The sequence below is a fragment of the Lonchura striata genome, chromosome 4A (assembly GCF_050655825.1).
Source record: "Lonchura striata isolate lonStrDom1 chromosome 4A, ASM5065582v1, whole genome shotgun sequence".
NCBI classification, from domain to species: Eukaryota; Metazoa; Chordata; class Aves; order Passeriformes; family Estrildidae; genus Lonchura; species Lonchura striata.
This window is the reverse complement of record NC_140742.1, coordinates 5,166,637-5,184,428: the sequence shown is the minus strand read 5'-3', so window position 1 is coordinate 5,184,428 and position 17,792 is coordinate 5,166,637. Positions and strand designations below refer to the sequence as shown.

The window sequence follows — 17,792 nt, the reverse complement described above, 5'->3', positions numbered from 1 at the left end:
GTTAATCTTTCTCCTTTCTCTCTTTTCCCCCCTTTCATTTCCTTTTTTTCTTTTTCCCTTTTGCGCTGGTTCTGGTTAAACGTTATTTGCACTTTTGTTGGAAAAGTGGCCCCTAGTGTGCAATTATGTCAAATTTCTTTGAGTTTTACAATTTAATGGAGAACAGTAACTCTTTTATTGATCCTAGACGGGGCCGGCTCCTCTTCCCCCTCTCCCCCCCACCCCTGTGGTTCTCCCCTCCCTCCCCCTCCAACCCCCCCGTTACTCCCATGAAATGTCACTCAATGTTTCTTATGCTCCCACCAGTTTCCAAAACAAACAGAGGAGGCTGCAGCCGTCTATTGACTCAGTTGGATGCAAGAGGATCTCGCCGTGGCCGCTGCCCCCCGACGGGAGCCGTGCGGCGGCCGGGCGAGGGGCGCCGGGTGCCGGCCGGGATGGAGCCGCCGCCGCCCGCCTGAGCCCCGCTGCCGCCCGGGGGGACCCCAGGCAGCCCGGGGGGGATGGCGCTCAGCTCCCGGGCTCACGCCTTCTCGGTGGAAGCCCTGGTGGGACGCTCGGCCAAGAGGAAGGTGCCGGAGGGTCGCGATGAAGAGGCCGGCCCCGGCTGCCGGCCGGGTCGCAGAGCCCCGGAGGCGGGTGGGTACCGGAGGGAGCCCGGCGCGGCGGGCAGCGAGGGCCGCCCCCGGCCCCGGCACCTCCCGAGCCGCCCCCTGCACTTTGTGTTCCCCGCAGAGAAGCGGCCCAAGGCCGGTGCCGAGAGCCGGGCGGGCGGGGTGCAGGTGGAGCTGCAGGGCTCCGAGCTCTGGAGGAGGTTCCACGACATCGGCACCGAGATGATCATCACCAAGGCCGGCAGGTACCGGCCGGCCCCCGCCGCCCCGCTCGGGCTTTGCTTTCCCTTTTGATTTCTTTTCTTTTTTCTTTTTTTTTTTTTTTAATTTTTTTTTTTTTGGTGGGGCACGGTGTTGTTTCTTGGGCTTTTTGTTGTGTTTTGTTTCGTTGTCTCATGTTTCTCTGTTCTGTTGAGCTATTTCGCTTAGTTCGCCCCTTTCCCCGCTATTTTCGTTGAGTTCGATTTTCCTTGCTCCCGACGCCCGTTGCCGGTTTCGCAGCCCCTTTCGGCCCCGTGAGCGGCAGCTCCCGCTCAGCCCTGTCCCTGTGCCCGCAGGAGGATGTTCCCGTCGGTCCGGGTGAAGGTGAAGGGGCTGGAGCCGCTGCAGCAATATTACATCGCCATCGACGTCGTGCCCGTGGACTCCAAACGATACAGGTACCATGGGGACCCCCACACCCACGCGGGCCCCGTCCTGCCACCCGAGCGGGACACGGGGGTCACAGGGGGTGCTGGGGGCCCGCACGCACCTATGGAATCTGTAGGTGTGCGGGGGGCAGGTGGGGACGGGCTCCCGGCGGCTGACGCGGCCCGGCCCGGGCCAGGTACGTCTATCACAGCTCGCAGTGGATGGTGGCGGGGAACACGGACCACTCCTGCATCACCCCGCGCCTCTACATCCACCCCGACTCCCCCTGCTCGGGGGAGACCTGGATGAGGCAAATCATCAGCTTCGACCGCGTGAAGCTCACCAACAACGAGATGGACGACAAGGGGCACGTAGGTGTGGGGCAGCCCCGCTGGGGGGGCCGGGGAGGGGCAGAGCATCGCCCCGGGGTGAGGAGCATCGTCCGGGGGGCAGCGCAGGGAAGGCGGGGGCCGGTCCCTCCTGCCCCGCGGGTCGGGGCTGGGTCCTTCCCGAGCCTCGCCTGGGGTGTTCTTCCTGCCCTTCTCCCTCCGGGGGGCTCAGCCGCCTGTCCCCCCGCACAGATCATCCTGCAGTCCATGCACAAGTACAAGCCCCGCGTCCACGTTATCGCCCAGGACTCTCGCTTCGATCTAGCGCAGATCCAGTCGCTGCCGGCCGAAGGGGTGCAGACCTTCTCCTTCCAGGAGACCGAGTTCACCACCGTCACGGCCTACCAGAACCAGCAGGTACCGGGAGCCGGGAGGATGGAGAGCCCCGGCGGTACCGGGAGCCGGGGGGATGGAGAGCCCCGGCGGTACCGGGAGCCGGGGGGATGGAGAGCCCCGGCGGTACCGGGAGCCGGGGGGATGGAGAGCCCCGGCGGTACCGGGAGCCGGGCGGATGGAGAGCCCCGGCGGTACCGGGAGGATGGAGAGCCCCGGCGGTACCGGGAGCCGGGCGGATGGAGAGCCCCGGCGGTACCGGGAGCCGGGGGGATGGAGAGCCCCGGCGGTACCGGGAGCCGGGAGGATGGAGAGCCCCGATGGCCGCGGCCGCCGCTCCCAGCCCACCCCGCTCCTCAATGGCCCCTCGATTTCACCCTGCAGATCACGAAGCTGAAGATCGACAGGAATCCCTTCGCCAAAGGTTTTCGGGACCCCGGCAGGAACAGGTAAGGGCCGGGGCCGCCCCGCCGCCGCCCCTGCGGCCCCGCGGCTGCGTTCAACGCGCTCTCGCCCCGCAGGGGGGTCCTGGACGGGCTCCTGGAGACCTACCCGTGGAGAGCCCCCCTCGCCCTGGACTTCAAGGCTTTCGGCGCAGACAGCCAGGGTAAGTGGATCCCGCCGCTGCCTCGCCCGGCCGCACGCCCGGAGCTCCCCGCGGGGCTCCTCGGGCGGCTCGAACCATCAAAGAGACAACGAGGTGCGCCCGGAAAACGAATCCCTGCTTTTTGAGCGAGTTAATTCCGCGCTGGTTTGGATAAAACTCCTGTGGAAATGGATGCGAGAAGCTGGGAACAACAGGATGAGGGCGCGGGCTGCTCCAGCCCCCGGCTGAAATCAGAGTTAGATGGGCAGAAAAAAAATATCTGAGTGTGCAGGAGGCTAATTTGGAGTCGGGCTGTTCTGGCTTTGATCCTGTTACACTAATTGCTTCCAACCGGGTTGGGAATATCAACTACAAACGTGTAGTGCTGACCGCCCGTGCTTTCTGCAGCGGCAGCTTCTGCGCCGACAAATGCGTTATGCAACAGAAAATAAAATTATCTGGTATTTAGAATGCAGCAGTCGTACAGAAATGCAGAGAAGGGGATGAAAATTTTCGGGGAAAATGCTCTCCTTCATCCTGACACGAGCAACCGGTCCTTTACCAGCCCTTTCCCAGAAAAACGGCTTCAGAAAGTAGTACTTGAAATCAGGTTATCCATAGCGCCGAAGGGAAAAAACGAACAGCTCGTTTGCAAATTGGAGCCCTCCAAGTTGGGTTTAAAGTCGCGACTTAAATTCTCGTTTATGTCAGGAAGTCTTCAGAGTTTTGGGACACACCAAGTCACGCCTGTGTCTGCCGGGAAATGCTGCAAAAATCACAGCAAACACTCATGTTCTGCAGGCGTAGAAATGAGGGCACAAAGAAATCAGATTCGGGAGAAATTTAGAGGTTTATCAGCTGTAAAGAGAACGAAAATTATTATAATTAATTGGTAGTAATAGTAGCGGTTTATTAGTATTATTAATAGGGTTTTAAAATAATTTTATTTTTAGAAAATATCTTATGCAAAATCTCCTTTTGAGCCCGTTTGCCAGGGGAGAGGAGGTGGTGGATGAGCTGCAGGAGGAATGAAACAACAGCAACTGCAATGTTAAAGACACTAAAATATTATTATACATATAATATTAGTGCTACCTGGGATTTTTGGATTTTTTTTTTTCTTGTTTAATGTATTTGGTATTTTTCTTCAGGGTAGAAATCCTGGACTGATATAAATATAACAAAATCTGCAGTTCTACTACTAATATAATATATTCCTGAAGAAAAGCTGTAAAACTGAAATCCCAGAGCTCTAAAACCAGGAGGCAAATTAAAAGAAATTATGATCAACATGCCGAAGAAAAAATTTGCTGTAGAATTTTTATTTTTAAGCAGCCTATTTTTAATAGGAAAGGCAGAAATCACCTGCTCATTGATCTGCTCCATCTGCAATCCCCATTCCCAAAGTCGATGTGGAATTTGGGTGAGATTATTGCTCGGGATACCGTGCAGCAGATACTGACCCTGCTTTGCTCTGCTGTATCCAGCCACGTAGAGGTTCATGCACTGCCTCACAACAAATATCACCTCAAACCCATATTTTACACGACTCAAAGTCCCCCAAAGACCCACGTCCTGGAAGATATCAGGATATGACCATGGAGAGAGGACTGGATCCTGCCCTGCTGATATCAGGACTGAAGCAGCCACTGACATCAGCAGGGAAGGGTGAGACCTTCACGCCACAAAACCTTCCCGGATTTTTGTGATCAAGGGCTGGACTGTGAGAGGTTCTGCTTGTTGGGAGTTTGGAAATTAATTTGCATCACATTCAAAATCTTTGTGTTTTTAAGTTTTTTTTAAAGATTTGCTATACCAGCAGCTGTGGTTCAGTTTTACAGTTGATTTCAGGTCGCTGGTTGTGTGTCAAGTTGGATCAGATCCCAGCCAGGCATTGTATTGGTAGGAATTGAACGTAAATCGTAGCACAAATGGATCCACATTCCCTTACATCCTTTCCCAGGGATTTTGGTAAGAAATTAAAATAAAGGCAGGGCAGGGGGGAGGGGGAAACCTTCTGGAAGAGTTTGGTAATGAGTGTGCAGCAGACATTTGGCTCTCCACAGGCGGGAGATGAAACCAGCATCTGTGTAGCACCAGGGCCGGCTGCTCCCGAGCACCGTTCCCACCTCGGAGCAGCCATCCCATCCCTGCTAAATTTTTACTCTTGGCGTTGCTTTTCCCCCAAATTCTGAAAGTGTTCATTCATCCCTTCCAGAAAGGAGGACGTTCACAGGACTTGTGAGTTTGAATTTCTGGAGACACCGATAGCATTCACGGGAATGTTTCAAATTGCTTGGGAAGCCAAGTGAAATGAGTCAATTCCTGTGAGCAGGAAGGTGCAAAAAAATTCTCCATCAGGCTGAATATGCTTTTTTGTTCTTATATCCAAGGGGGAAAAGCTGTCTGGAATTTGCATGAAAACTAGGGAACCTGAAATTGCAATGGTGTGGGTGCAGCAGGGGAGGGTCGTTCAGACAGGTATGGATCCAGGTGTGTGTGGAGCTGCATTTACCATGATCGCAGTCCAAGGAATGGGATTAGACACGTGTAAATATTGTTCTTAGACAAATACCAGCTAGCAAGCAATAACCATTTATGGATAGATCTTCCCATTTTCCAGGAGCTGGTCTTTGCAGCGGGCTCGTGCTTGAATGGACACCAGCAGCAGGGAGGCCTGGACTGGGAGCAGGAGTTCTCCAAGGATTGCTTGGCTGTGGACACCAGTTAGCCCAGCCTGGATGATTTCTGTTTTCCTTTCCAGGTGGGAGCTCGAGCTCTTCTCCAGTGGCCTCCAGCAGTGGGACCCCCTCTCCTCTGAACCCCCTGCTCTCTCCATCGTGTTCCCCTCCCACGCTTCACTTGCCCGTGAGCAACCTGGGCATGTCGTGCCCCGAGAGCTTCCTGCACCCCCTCAACATTCCCCTCTACTACAAGATCTGCCCTACGAGCTTCTTGAGACAACAGGCGCTCCTTCTTCCAAGCCACGAAAAGCTGGGAGCCACCAACCCACACCTTTTACCCCACTTCATGGTGGATGTGCCCAAACTGTCTTCCCTGAAAAACGCCAAAGCCGAAGACTTAAACGCTCAGTGCCTACAAGCCCCCGGTTCTGCTGGTCAAATGCTGTATGGATTACATGCATCTGGAAACATTTTCCCATCAAGTCCCATTGCTCGGGAAGCACTTAATTGTTCTTTACATCCTCCATATGGCTTGTATGGTTATAACTTCTCTGTGCCATCCAGACTGATGAATGCAGCAGGGCATTTCAAAGTGAGTGACAGCATTCCGGCTGCTTTGAGGGACGGCAGATGCAATCACTCCAACTGGCACCCCACAATTAACCACTGCCTTTAGTGGGATCAGAGAATATTTCTGAGCTGTGTAAAGCAAGTCCTTCCTTCCTTCATAGCCAGGGGCTCGTTAGTTATTGACTCTGAAACACTGCATGGTACGGGAGCAGGATGGGCAGGCATTTAATCCTTTTATTTTGTGGGCAGAAGTGTTGTGTTGTTGGGAGGGTGGAGGATCTGGGAGGGTCTGAGATGACCCTGAGGTAACACTTTTTGGCCACATTTATGTCACAGTTGTAGGTTAAGAGCAAACTGTCAGTTACCTTTTTACTATTTGCACTCTTAAGCGGGGACATTGATGTCTGTCTTTCTACAACTCTGTTTTCTCTCTCTTGCTTGCCTTTAGTTAGCTCAGAGCCCTGGGGAGCTGCTGCTCACCCACTCAAGTTTTATCTCTAATTTCAAAGGGACCATCCAGGACCTGGATTTGGCAAAGGAGCCACTTCTGGCCAAGCACTCGAGCTTGTTCTTAAGTTCTCTTGGCTCTAATGAGTCCTAACTAATGACATAAAAGTCCCTCATTCTTCATGACCCAGATGCCTCTGTTATCAGGGTGAGGGCATAAATCCAAATACCTTAAATCCAAGTATCTGCTGCCAGGCTAAAGAAAGGCAGGATGAAAGATGGATGGGGTGAGAAGCTGGAAGGGTGGCCCAGAGCCCTCTTTTCCATGCCCCACCCTCCAGTAGCACCAGCATTGATGGTGTGGTGGGAATGGCAGGGGGAGGTCACACATCTCTCCTGTGGTGAGATGGATCCATGCTGGAGACATGCAGGACACATCTTGGAGAGCTGTGTGGGATGAAACATCCCCAGGTGCCCTGCAGGACATTCCTGTGACCCAGAGCTCTCAGCCCCAAGGGACACAGAAGATCCACGTGGGATCTCATCCAGCCTTGCCCGAGGGAAGGGGCAGGGATGTTCCTGCCTCAGTCCCACAGAAAACATGGATCCTTTATGGAGAATTACAACTCTACAAGCCCTGGAACATGAGATTTTCAATTCCTTCCAAAATTCCTGTTTGTTTTCTTGTAACCTGTGGATATTCTTGTTATCCCTGTAAATAATCTCCAGCTCCCAAGGGTGCCATGTAACTCACAATAAATCAGGACACAGGTTTTATTCTTTATTTGATTGGTGTTCAGGCTCTACCTAAAGTCAATTTATCACTTGGTAGATGTCAGAGATTGGAAAATAAGGCTTGGTTGGGACCAGCCATATTTTGGGATTAATCCTATATTTTTAAGCACAACACACAATATAGAGGGATTAGGCACAGGCTTAAGAATCAAAACTGATACCAGAGGTTTGATTTTATTTTAATCCTTAACAGATAAAAAACATTCAGACCAGTACAAGCAATATCAAAAACTGTTAAATTAACAAAAATTACACTTTTAGTTTCATGAGACTTTGATAAAGTCCAGACAGCATTGATTTCCTTAATTGTCCTGATGTGGGTGTTCACAGAGCCCTCAGTGATGCCAGTATGAAATGGGGGATTGTGATAAACGGTGTGTACAACTGTAAAAATGAACAAACCTGCTTTCTCGGGCTGTTTCTTAGCAGTTTATCTCACTATTTTTATTAAAAAAGAAAAAGCTTTTTTTTTTTTTTTCCTTGGGAGTCCTTATTTCCAACATTGGTGGTGACTGAAGTCCCGTGGCAAGTCCCCTGCTGGCCCTGGCCAGGCTCTGTCCAGCTGAGTGACCACAACCCAGCCCCCACATGTGGTTGTACTCCTGGGGAGCTGGAAGGCTCTTCCTGATCAGTCACGGATTTGTGCAACGGGGAACTTCCAATTTTCCAAATATTTGCGGTTGCATAAGATATTCCAGAGTTGCTGGCCATGAGCTGTAATCCAGTAAATCAGTGTCTGGTTAAAAATGTGACTGATAATGGCTGGGAGAGGTATTTTGGGTGCAGTGATTTGCTCCACCAGGAATGATGCTCGGCACATTCCAGTGGAATTGAGCTGGATCTCAAAGTGCCTCCGTGGGTCCCGTAGGATCCCAGGTTTCACCACCCTTCCTCATCGCAGCCACATGGAAAACACGCCCAGAGCCTGGTCCCTGCAAGGTCTGAGCGTGTCCCAGGGGTGCCACACTTTGGGAGGGTGCTCATCAGGGAGATCCAGAAATAGCAATTTTTCTGTCTGAGAGGTCAGCACGGCATTATAGGAACTGCTTTATCTGCATTATTGGAGGGTCATTTCCATTTTCTTTGCCTTTACCTCCTGCTTTTATCCTTTCAAAAATCAGTCTAAGAAATAAAAAGGATTTGGGTGGTGTTTTCAAGCAGTCATAGCTCTCTGTCATGTGCCACCAAGGCCACCTCAGAGCAGATTGAGCTCCCTGGCCCTTCTGGCATAGGAATATTTTCCATATCAACAATGGTGACTCAGCTGATTCACTCACACTATAAAATAGATGGGTTTGCCAAGATATTAAAATAAATGTGCCCCAAAAAGTAGCTAACCTGCACTCTGCACTCTCAGGGTCCTTTGTAAAACAGCTGCTAGCGGGAGATGAGTGGCAGAACTCAAGAGAATAAATCAGATTAATCAATATGATTTATTAAATGTGAAACTGGGCAAGCTGAGGTCAATATTTCAAGCAAGCCCATGTGCCTGTCAATACAATTCATCATGTACTGCTTTGTATTTCTTGCCACAAATATTATAGGAAAACTCATGGCCATTTCAAAGTTCAGAATTCTTTGGACTTAGTGGGCAAATACAAACAGCACCTCAGGATTACAGTGCTATTTTTAACTGGGAACAGGGAGAAAAACAAAGGGTTTTTTTAGAAGATAAAACTTGCTGAACAATCTCAGCTATTAGTCATTTGACCTTTTGCAAGAGGAGTTTGAAGTTATTGGGGAATATCTGAGCCTGTTTATAGCACTCATCATGTAAAATTCACCATTCCGGAGGTGCCGTGTCCGTACCCAGCGCCGGGACGGGGGTGCTCAGACACGGGGGTGGATTTAAAATCCAAGGAGACCAAATATCCAGCAATAATATTTTTAATCAAAGTGCAGTTTACTCTCTGGTTTCACCCAAATTTAATCCATCTATTGGAGAAGCCAAAGGCATAGAGGGAGCATCGGATGTCGCTTTTTGCGATGGAAGTGCCTCGGTTTACATTTGATCTGCTGAGGTTGGGGCTGTAATTAGATGATAATTTGTATCACAATTATGCAAAGCAAACGAGGATTGGATAGCAAGATAGAGCAGAACAAATAAGCACCCAGACCATTTGAAATGCATCCAGTATGGAAACCATGTCCATGTGTGGCTGTGCTGAGGACATGTTGTTCCAATAAAGCTGCAGAAAGGGAAAAGACCGGGATCGGTTCCTCCAAAAGTTTCAAATGCTCATGTTTACAAATTTGTATTGCACATTAATATGTAAACACAGCCTATTGGAAACAGATGAAGCCTCAATATTTACGTGTCCTTTCCTCTTAGTTTTGGGTGTCTGGTTGTCCCCCAGAACACACAACATCTGTGGTGACTCATAAAACTGAGCTCAGGAAGCTAAAGGAGAGCTTCAGATAATTCTAAAATCGCTGGTGCCATGGTGAATCTCCCATCCCAGATGGATTTTGGGTTCCGGGTGCAAGGGGATGCATTCACAACTCCTGTGGGGTTGTGCTACAAGCATTTGGTGACTGGAGCTGCATTTTGCAGTCCTACAAGCAAAGCCTCATTCCTTGGCATTTTCTGGATGAATTTTATAATTTTCTTTACTGCTGTGTCACTTGGAGCTATGACAGGAACCATGGCATTGCTTGGAACATGCAGGAACTCCATCCATGCCTGCTCCGTGCTCCACCAGTGCTGCACCCACTGGGAAAAACAGCTTTTAAAACATCAAGAATAATTCTTTATAAATTGATTTCCAAGAGGAAAAGGAAAAGCACCTTCCTCACAATGTAAATAAAAGCTTTGACTTGTTAATCACCTTTTCTTTCACTGATTTATTTGCACTTTGGGATGCAAACTCCAGGCATGCTTTTCCATGTCATGCCAGACCGCCCGCCCCGGGGAGTGAATGCCGGTGGATGCAGCAGTCGAGGCTGTTGGGAATTACAGGGGCTGAGAGGACTTTTGCAGATGTTGGGAATTGCCCTGCAAGTTGTTTGCGCTTAATAGAGCTCTGGTCTCCCCAGGCTCGTGGATTTCTGAATTTTGCAGTTATTTATAAAGCCATTTCTCCGCTGTGTCCTTTTGGTGACATTCCCAAGAAGGACCTATAGTCTACTTCCATCCATCAAACCATTTCCTCCCAGACTGCTGCTCCTAAAACACCAAGTTTTCAGTTTATTGTATCAATTAAGTACAAGAAGGAGTCCAGGTTTTGAGAAGGACCCCTTGAGCTTATAAATCAAACAACACAAAGCAGCAAGTAAAAGTCAAGACCTTTCTGGAGAGGGAAACACCAGCAATAGGGAGAAAACTTCAGAAAAATAATTTTTGCTGCCTAAGGAGGCAGATCCTGAACAAAGCCAGAGATGGGGGAAGGAGCTGAGGATGGCTTCTGGCTCTCTGAAGACATATTGGATACATTTTGCAGATATTTTCAGCTATTTTCTCTTATTTCAAAAGCCTTGCTTTTTCAGGTTTTCAGAGAATGGTGTTTTGGAGAAATTCACTTTTTCCTTCTTGGCGCCGGCTCCAGATCTCACCTCGGAGCTGGGTCCCAGCTCCAACAATATCCTCGGGGCCCTGCCCAGCAGCTGGGAACATTTAGCAGCTCATCCGCCCGCTCTGCTCACCTGCCTGAGGAGCTCTGACAGGTCCATCTGCTTCCAGTCAGGCCTCAAATAAAACCTCCGGCTCCAAGGGGAAGAAACGAGTCAGGGACTTGTGTGGTGACTTGGAGTTACTGCTGAAATCACTCAGCTGATGCTCCAGGGATGGATTCTGCCCTCAGCTCCTGGTCCATCAGAGTGAGCTGCTGCATCCCTTCCCCCTGGAACTGCAGCCTGAAACCAGCAGAAATTTCCTTTTTTTAGGCAGGTCTGGCTGGATATTAAACACTGAACAACGATCCTGCTGTGCCCACGTTATCTCAAGAACTCGGTGGTTTAAACCATCACATATTGCTTTAACCACCCTGTGGGTTTAAGGCAGTTTGATAAATTTTGGGGATGGGGCTGCGTTTCGTGTGAGTTTTCAATCCCAGGACAAAATGGTGTGATCCAGAAGGCTGGACTGGTTTTTTTCTCAATAGCACCACAATACCCTCTTGTGCTAAGCAAAGAATTACTATTATTATTAATATTAAATGCAAGGAGTGGAGGCTCCCGTGCCCTCCAAAGCTGTGGGGACAATTAAAGGCACCTTCAAGTGAGTCCAATAAGGTCCCATCCTCTCACAAGACTGGCGATTTGGGGCTGGAATTAGGGATTTTTCTCCCTGCAATGAAAGCATTTCACATGTCTATCCCTAGAAATATTCTGGGTTTTAACACCACTGCCTGTGCAAAATAAACAAATTTAATTTTACACCAATATCTTAATTTCTTGCAGCAAACCATTACGTCTAGAAGTGTTAATAAACTTAAAGATGAGAATGCACAGTCTTAAAAAATTTCTCCCATGGAGCCCAATCCAGGTTGAATATCCAGCTGCCCCAGTCAAGACATGCAGGTACCACATGTCTCCCTTCACCAGCAACACTTTTAGCTTCAGCCCTTTGCTGAATTCTTCCTTTATGTTAGTTAAAGGTCATACTGTAAAATTAATCAAAGTCGATATGCTATTTCCTGTATCGTATTTCTTCTAACGTTATCAATATTGCTAATAAAAATAGAGATTGGAACAGTATGTTGTAATGTCCAGGATATAAGCCAGATCCTGCTGCAGCTCAAATAAATATGAATTTGGCCTTTGGCTTTCATAAAAGCAGGATAATGTCTCTATCTGAGCTCTTCTAACGGATAACATCAGCCCCCTTTGCTTCACTTCTCAGAATTCCCAGAATTTAAGAATTTAGGCTGGTAGAAGAAACACAACTCTGTGTCCTGGAGATTTTCGAGATTAAACGAAACCAAAGTAAAGCAGAGCTCCAAACTTCATTCCCAGCTGAAACAAAATCTGGAATTTTTAAAGGCTTTGTGCTTTGAAAGTGATGACACTTCCCACGTTGGCCCTTGGAAATGCAGATGAGGAGTTCTTGAGGGAAGGAATGGGAAGGAGAGAATAAGGAAGAGCTCATATGGACCTGGTCAGGTCCGGGTGCTTCATCCCTGCTGCTGTTTATCCTTCCCAAGACAATATCCACTCTTTATGACGTGGTTTTTAGTAAAATTTTTGGTCAAAGAATTAGGAAAGAATTCTTCCCTGTGCGGGTGGGGAGGCCCTGGCACAGGGTGCCCAGAGAAGCTGTGGCTGCCCCATCCCTGGAGGTGTCCAGGGCAGGCTGGACAGGGCTTGGAGCAGCCTGGGATGGTGGAAGGAGTCCCTGCCCATGGCAGGGGTGGGACTGCATGGGCTTTAAGGTCCCTCCACCTTAAACCATTCCACAGTTCCACAAAATGGGTTTGGGTGATGTTTGAGCTGTGTGGGCCAGTGAGGATATCCCCCTGCGTCCAGCTCCTCTCACCACCTTGAGGATCCCATGCAGAGAGGATTCCCTCAATCCCACGTGTATGAAGGATCCCTCTGGGAATGCATGGTCGTAGCTGCTGGCCCTGGGAGTCTGCCTCCAGGTCCTGCTGGTGAGACAGCCAGAGCATCCCTCTCCAAACCAGAGCCTCCCAAATGACCAAATATCACTTATTTTTTAACTGGTTTTGAGTATCACTCATGCATCTGGAGCCATGAGGCTTAATGAGCCCTAAAAAGGAGGAATTTTGCTAGGTAGGTCTCCTGGACACAAAACAGAGCAGAGGATGGAAACGAGATCCAGCTCTGCCCAAGTCAAACTTTCTGGAGGCAATGGTGAGTGTCTCTGTTGGCCATCCTGCACTGGGCTCATGGGACAGGGATGCTCCTGCATCCACTGACTTCTTCCATGACCCTTCATAAGATCCAGACATGGTCAGGCTCCTGGGAAGACACTTTCAAAAATTTGGAAGCTTCAGTGTCTCCTTGGGGTTGCATCCCTTACCAGAGCCATGGCTTGGAGGTAGCAGGGATTGGTCCATGCTCTCCCTGTGGATTTGCTCCTCAGCAGGTGAAAACAGGGATTTGCTCCTCATCTTAAAAAACAACAACAAAAAAAATTAATGAAAACATCTCTGGGGTGAAGAAAAGTGTTTTATTTGCAGAAATTGGGCTTGGCCAGTTTAGATCCTGGCATTCCTGCCCCAGCAGCTATGTGGCCCCAGCGCCAGCCCTCACATTTTAACTCTTCCCCTTTTTTTCCTTAAAATAGGACACACCTGTAAGGAAGGCAAGTTTCTTCAAGACATTCCTGATCTGGAGCATATTAAACTGATATTTTTGTTTTGTATTTTGGATGATTTGCTCCAGTGATAACATAATAGCATGATATTTAGCCTGGGACTGATTAAAACATTTCTTTTGATCAGTGCAGCAGTTTGGAACAGTTGTTTATTACTGGACAAAGCTTGGAGAAAAGGAATTAAGAAAAAAGAGCTGAAAAAAGAAACTGCTCTGGGTGGCTGTTTTGCACTGGAATATTTCCTTTGCTTTGGGAAAATCCTCTGTTCCAGCCGGGGTTTGGGAAGTGAGAGAAGGGGAGGATGATCCATCACACTGATGGACAACGGCTGAAAAGCTGGGCACTGGCTGTTAAAACCACACGTGTGGGGAATAAAAGTCATTGCTCCCTCTCAGGACACACCAGTGGTCCAGATCACCACTGATGAATTTCTACATCCAAATTTAGCATTTCCTAGGAGGAAACTTCTTGGCTACATCAATCACTGCACTCTTCAAATCTGCCTATGTTTTAAAATATAAGATTTAACTTAAAAAAACTTTTGTTTTGCTTTCTTGACCAAATGCAGAGTTGTTTTGTTACAAACCTACAACAACTGAATGTAAACGTATTACTTTGGTTTAGCTCCAGTTCCTCTAAAGGCTTTCAAGGCTATAGATTTTAATTACATTAATATTTTTAATAAAACCCCCATTTTAACTGCTGGCAAGACTGTAAGGGAAAAAACAATAATATCTGGCTCTGTGTCTCTGACAGAATAATTCTTCAAGTTGCATTTGCCACATCCTCGCAGCTGCGACCAATAATCCTCTGTCTTTATGATTCTCCTCCGATATGAAATTAAAATGAACTGGAAATGTTTATGCTGCAAATGGTGTGCAACACATTAAACAGATAATGCCAGCAAAGGGTTTGCTTCAAACAGGGGTTCCTCCTCCAGCAGAGCCCCTCTGTAACTTAATCCCCCCTTTTCCCAGGCAGCAGAAATTGCTGCTCTGCAGAAAGCCTCGGACACATCACCATATCTTCATTAAAGAGGAATTACTTCCATCTCACCATCCCCAGGTGCCACTGAAAGCAAGGCTTTGTTTCATGTGGCCCATTGCAATTCCTGTGTTTATAGCAGTGGATTCCTTGGCTTCATGGGACATTTGGAGATAAATCTATTTTGAGTCCTGTTTGCTTCCCCTGGCCTTTTCCCTGCAGCACATTTATAGCTGCATATTAATTCCTCAGTCATGCCTTTGGAATTTTTCACTGCTTACAATAAAAAAAAAAGAGGCCTCATGCTATTTAATCATCTCAGCCCAATATGTTTTTTGCTTATTTGCACCAATCGATACATTGGGCTAAATCAAATTCTTTCAGGTTGTTAATTCTGCGGGGCTCCATCCCCAAGGCCTGCACCTGCCCCATGTTTTCCTTGCAAGGGGACACCTCTCCCCAGCTCCCAGGGTGACCCCCTGACGTGTGTGCAAAGGGATCCTGGGGATGTGGAGAGCCTGGGGCTGGGGAGGTGAGAGCTGTGCCCTGGTCATTTGTGTCACGTGTCCCTCCGTGTCCCACAGCCAGACACCGTGTCAGTGACCTGGGAGGAGAAGCAGCTTGTTCTTAACTGGGGGATTTTTCCAGCACAACCAATGGGATTTTCATGACCTGCTTCTTCCTGGACACCACCACCACCACTGGATAGTTTGAGTTGAACCATAGAGCCCATCCAGTTCCATCCCCTGCATGAGCAGGGACAGCTTCCACTATCCCAGGTTGCTCCAAACCCTGTCCAGCCTGGGCTTGGACACTTCCAGGGATCCAGTGGTAGCCACAGCTTCTCTGGGCACCCTGTGCCAGGACCTCCCCACCCTCACCTCTGCTCAGAAACATGGTTTCTGCTACATGGCTCTGACTTGAAGACTGGAAAGTCCCATCAACTTTGCTTTAATATTTCAAAGTGTTGGGAATCTTCGCTATTTGTTCCTCCAGAGAAACCCAACCCCTCTAGACTGCACTGGCAGAAGAAAAAAAACTAGATTTATAGGAGCACATTTTCATTTTGGGTTGGGCAGAGTTTATCCCACACTCTCAGTACAGCAGCATAAATCTGGCCAGGGAGGGAAGGAAGGGAATGGCAGCACGAGCTGTCAGCAACTCCCTGGGATCTGACAGAGTCCAGCAAACACTCCCCCCATCCTGACCCTGCCTGTCAATCAGCTTTTGGGGAGAAGCCCCTTCCCACCCTCCCCTCGGCCCTTCGGCAAGGAGCAGCAGCCAGCTCCAATTTGGAGTAGCTGTCATTTATCATTATTTCGGGGGGGAAGGGGCCAAGAAGGTTCTCCTCACCCCGAAGGTGCAGGCAGAGCAGAATTTGAGATGATGGGTGGGGATTTCCACTGGCACAAATGGGAATAAGACTCGGAGCTTTCCAGGCTGCACCAAAAATAGCGGCCCAATTTCAATCTCAATTAGAGCTCGGTAACCCCGGAGTATAATTCAGGAGTCAGCTTCTAATATTTCAATTCAGGATGAAGAATAATATTCCACTTCCCCCTCTGCAGCCTGAGTGATTTTCATTTCATAGGGGCTAATCTTGACTTGAACATGTGTTTCAGTGAGATGCTCAAGGATATGAGCGTGCTAAAGAAAATATGGAGAAAAGTTGTGTAGAAATGGCTGTGTAAAGGTCTGTGGAGGAGTCAGCTCCTTGGAATCATCAAATCATGCAATGGTTTGGGTTGGAAGGGATGGGAAAGCCCATCTCATTCCACTAGCCCAGGTTGCTCCAAGCCCCATCCAACCTGGCCTTGGATAATTCCAGGGATCCAGGGGCAACCACAGCTTCTCTGGGCACCCTGTGCCAACGCCTCCCCACCCTCACAGGAAAGAATTTTTTCTCAAAAGCTCATCTAACACTCCCCTTTTTCAGTTTAAAGCCTTTCATTTATTTTTTGGATGTCCCTGTTACTACAGGGCTCACACCAACAAGCCTGATGGAAAAGAAAAATATGCAAAAAGCCTCCCAGATTTATTCTTTATTTTTGAAAACATTCTTTTTCCAAGGCTTCCAATCAGTATTATTCTAATAATAAATTTGTCTAAGAATTAACATTTTAAAACTACTGCCTGAAGGATATTTTACATTTTAGAATGTGAGTCCCAATCTGATTGCATTCTGATGAAAAAGGAAATTAGCTTTAATATTCAAATTAATATTATTATTTAAGAAACATGATATTTTTCACTTACATGCTTCACCCATGAGCCCTTTTTTAGGATTTAAAAGTAAAGAGTCATATGAAGGGATTGATCCCTTGGGTACGACAAGGGAGGAAAAACATACATGTTTTTGCAAGAGCAAAATACCGATTTTCCAGCCCTTTTGCATTCTGTCACTGGGAACTGCTGGGGTAGAAAAGCTCCTTCAGAGTTTTTGCCCCCCGTGGACTTTGCTGCAGCTTTGGCTCATCCCTCCAAGCGACAAGGCCGGCACGTTGGCGAGTGCCCCTTCCCTGTGCCGCCGGCGTTCACCCTTTGCCGTAGGAATTATTTCTTTGTTACTTAATCATCTGTAATTATCTCCTGGAGTAAATTCTGTTGGTGCATCAATTTTCAAACACAACAGTCATTTTTATCAGTCATGTTTATTTAATTTTAGCTGATTAGCACAGAACCTAACAAGTGGCTTAGACTAACAGTGTGTCACTGCCCAAGTATTTTGTAGGTAACAAGAAGACATGGAATAGTGCACATGTTGCTTTGTCTGCATTAATCTATTTACATTGTAATTCTTCAACTGTTTTTAATGGCTGGTTCAGCTGGAAGCAATTAGCTGTCTAAATTAAAGCCACATTTCTCACTTAGTGCACTGGGAAGGTTTTTTGCCGTTGTCTTTTCTTTGCTTTTTGTTTTCCAAATCAAGACAGATACTGTTTGAAAATGCATGAAATTTTATTGAGGGGATTGATCTGGGTGTTTGGAGCCGTGTTCCTGCGTGTCTGTCTGGAAGCCAAAGTTTTGGATGGGCCAGGGAATGGTGTGTTTGGAGGTGCACCCTGGAGCAGGGCTGTCAGCACAGCAGCAGCAGCAGCCGGGCCTGGAGCGAGACCTCGGGGAGCTCCGAGAGCAGGAGGGGAGCAAAGCCAGGAGAAGAGAAAGCACTGGATACTCTGGGCTGTCCTGCCGGGCCAGGAGCCCGTGGTTTAAATATAAATTAAATTTAAAAATAGGTTTGTGCTAAGTAGAATGCAACTTATGCAGCACTTCAGAGCACAGCATCAGTATGTGTTGGATCCCACCCTTTTTTTTTTATTTTACAGGTTGAAACGTCACGTTTTTAAAGCAAGCATGGAACACTTGGGAGTTAGGCTGGTGTTGCTCCACCCCATCTCTGCTCATCTCATTCTATAACTCAGTGATATTACAGTCCAATGTCTCCCATGAGGTTTGGACTTTCTGTGCAAGGTGAGAATTTTT

General features: G+C 48.2%; 1 protein-coding gene across 2 annotated transcripts; it reads left to right on the top strand.

Moving 5' to 3' along the window:
- Positions 1-397: 397 nt before the first annotated feature.
- On the top strand, positions 398-7,519 carry TBX22 (T-box transcription factor 22). Of its 2 annotated transcripts, XM_021537715.3 has the most exons (8): positions 398-639; positions 736-859; positions 1,172-1,273; positions 1,441-1,615; positions 1,826-1,990; positions 2,351-2,415; positions 2,488-2,573; positions 5,317-7,519. In XM_021537715.3, the coding sequence occupies exons 1-8, from the start codon at positions 504-506 to the stop codon at positions 5,910-5,912; spliced, it is 1,449 nt and encodes a 482-aa protein (XP_021393390.1). In that variant the 5' UTR covers positions 398-503; the 3' UTR covers positions 5,913-7,519. The 2 variants fall into 2 exon arrangements, with proteins under 2 accessions (XP_021393390.1, XP_085427116.1); XM_085570990.1 differs by having other exon boundaries at positions 398-859.
- The last annotated feature ends 10,273 nt before the right edge of the window (positions 7,520-17,792 follow it).

Bases quoted from the DNA above. Each gene is read 5' to 3' on its own strand.
- TBX22 (XM_085570990.1), top strand. From the start codon at position 504: ATGGCGCTCAGCTCCCGGGCTCACGCCTTCTCGGTGGAAGCCCTGGTG. The intron at 1,274-1,440 runs GTACCATGGGGA...GGCCCGGGCCAG, and splicing joins GTGGACTCCAAACGATACAG to GTACGTCTATCACAGCTCGC. The intron at 2,574-5,316 runs GTAAGTGGATCC...TTTCCTTTCCAG, and splicing joins TTTCGGCGCAGACAGCCAGG to GTGGGAGCTCGAGCTCTTCT.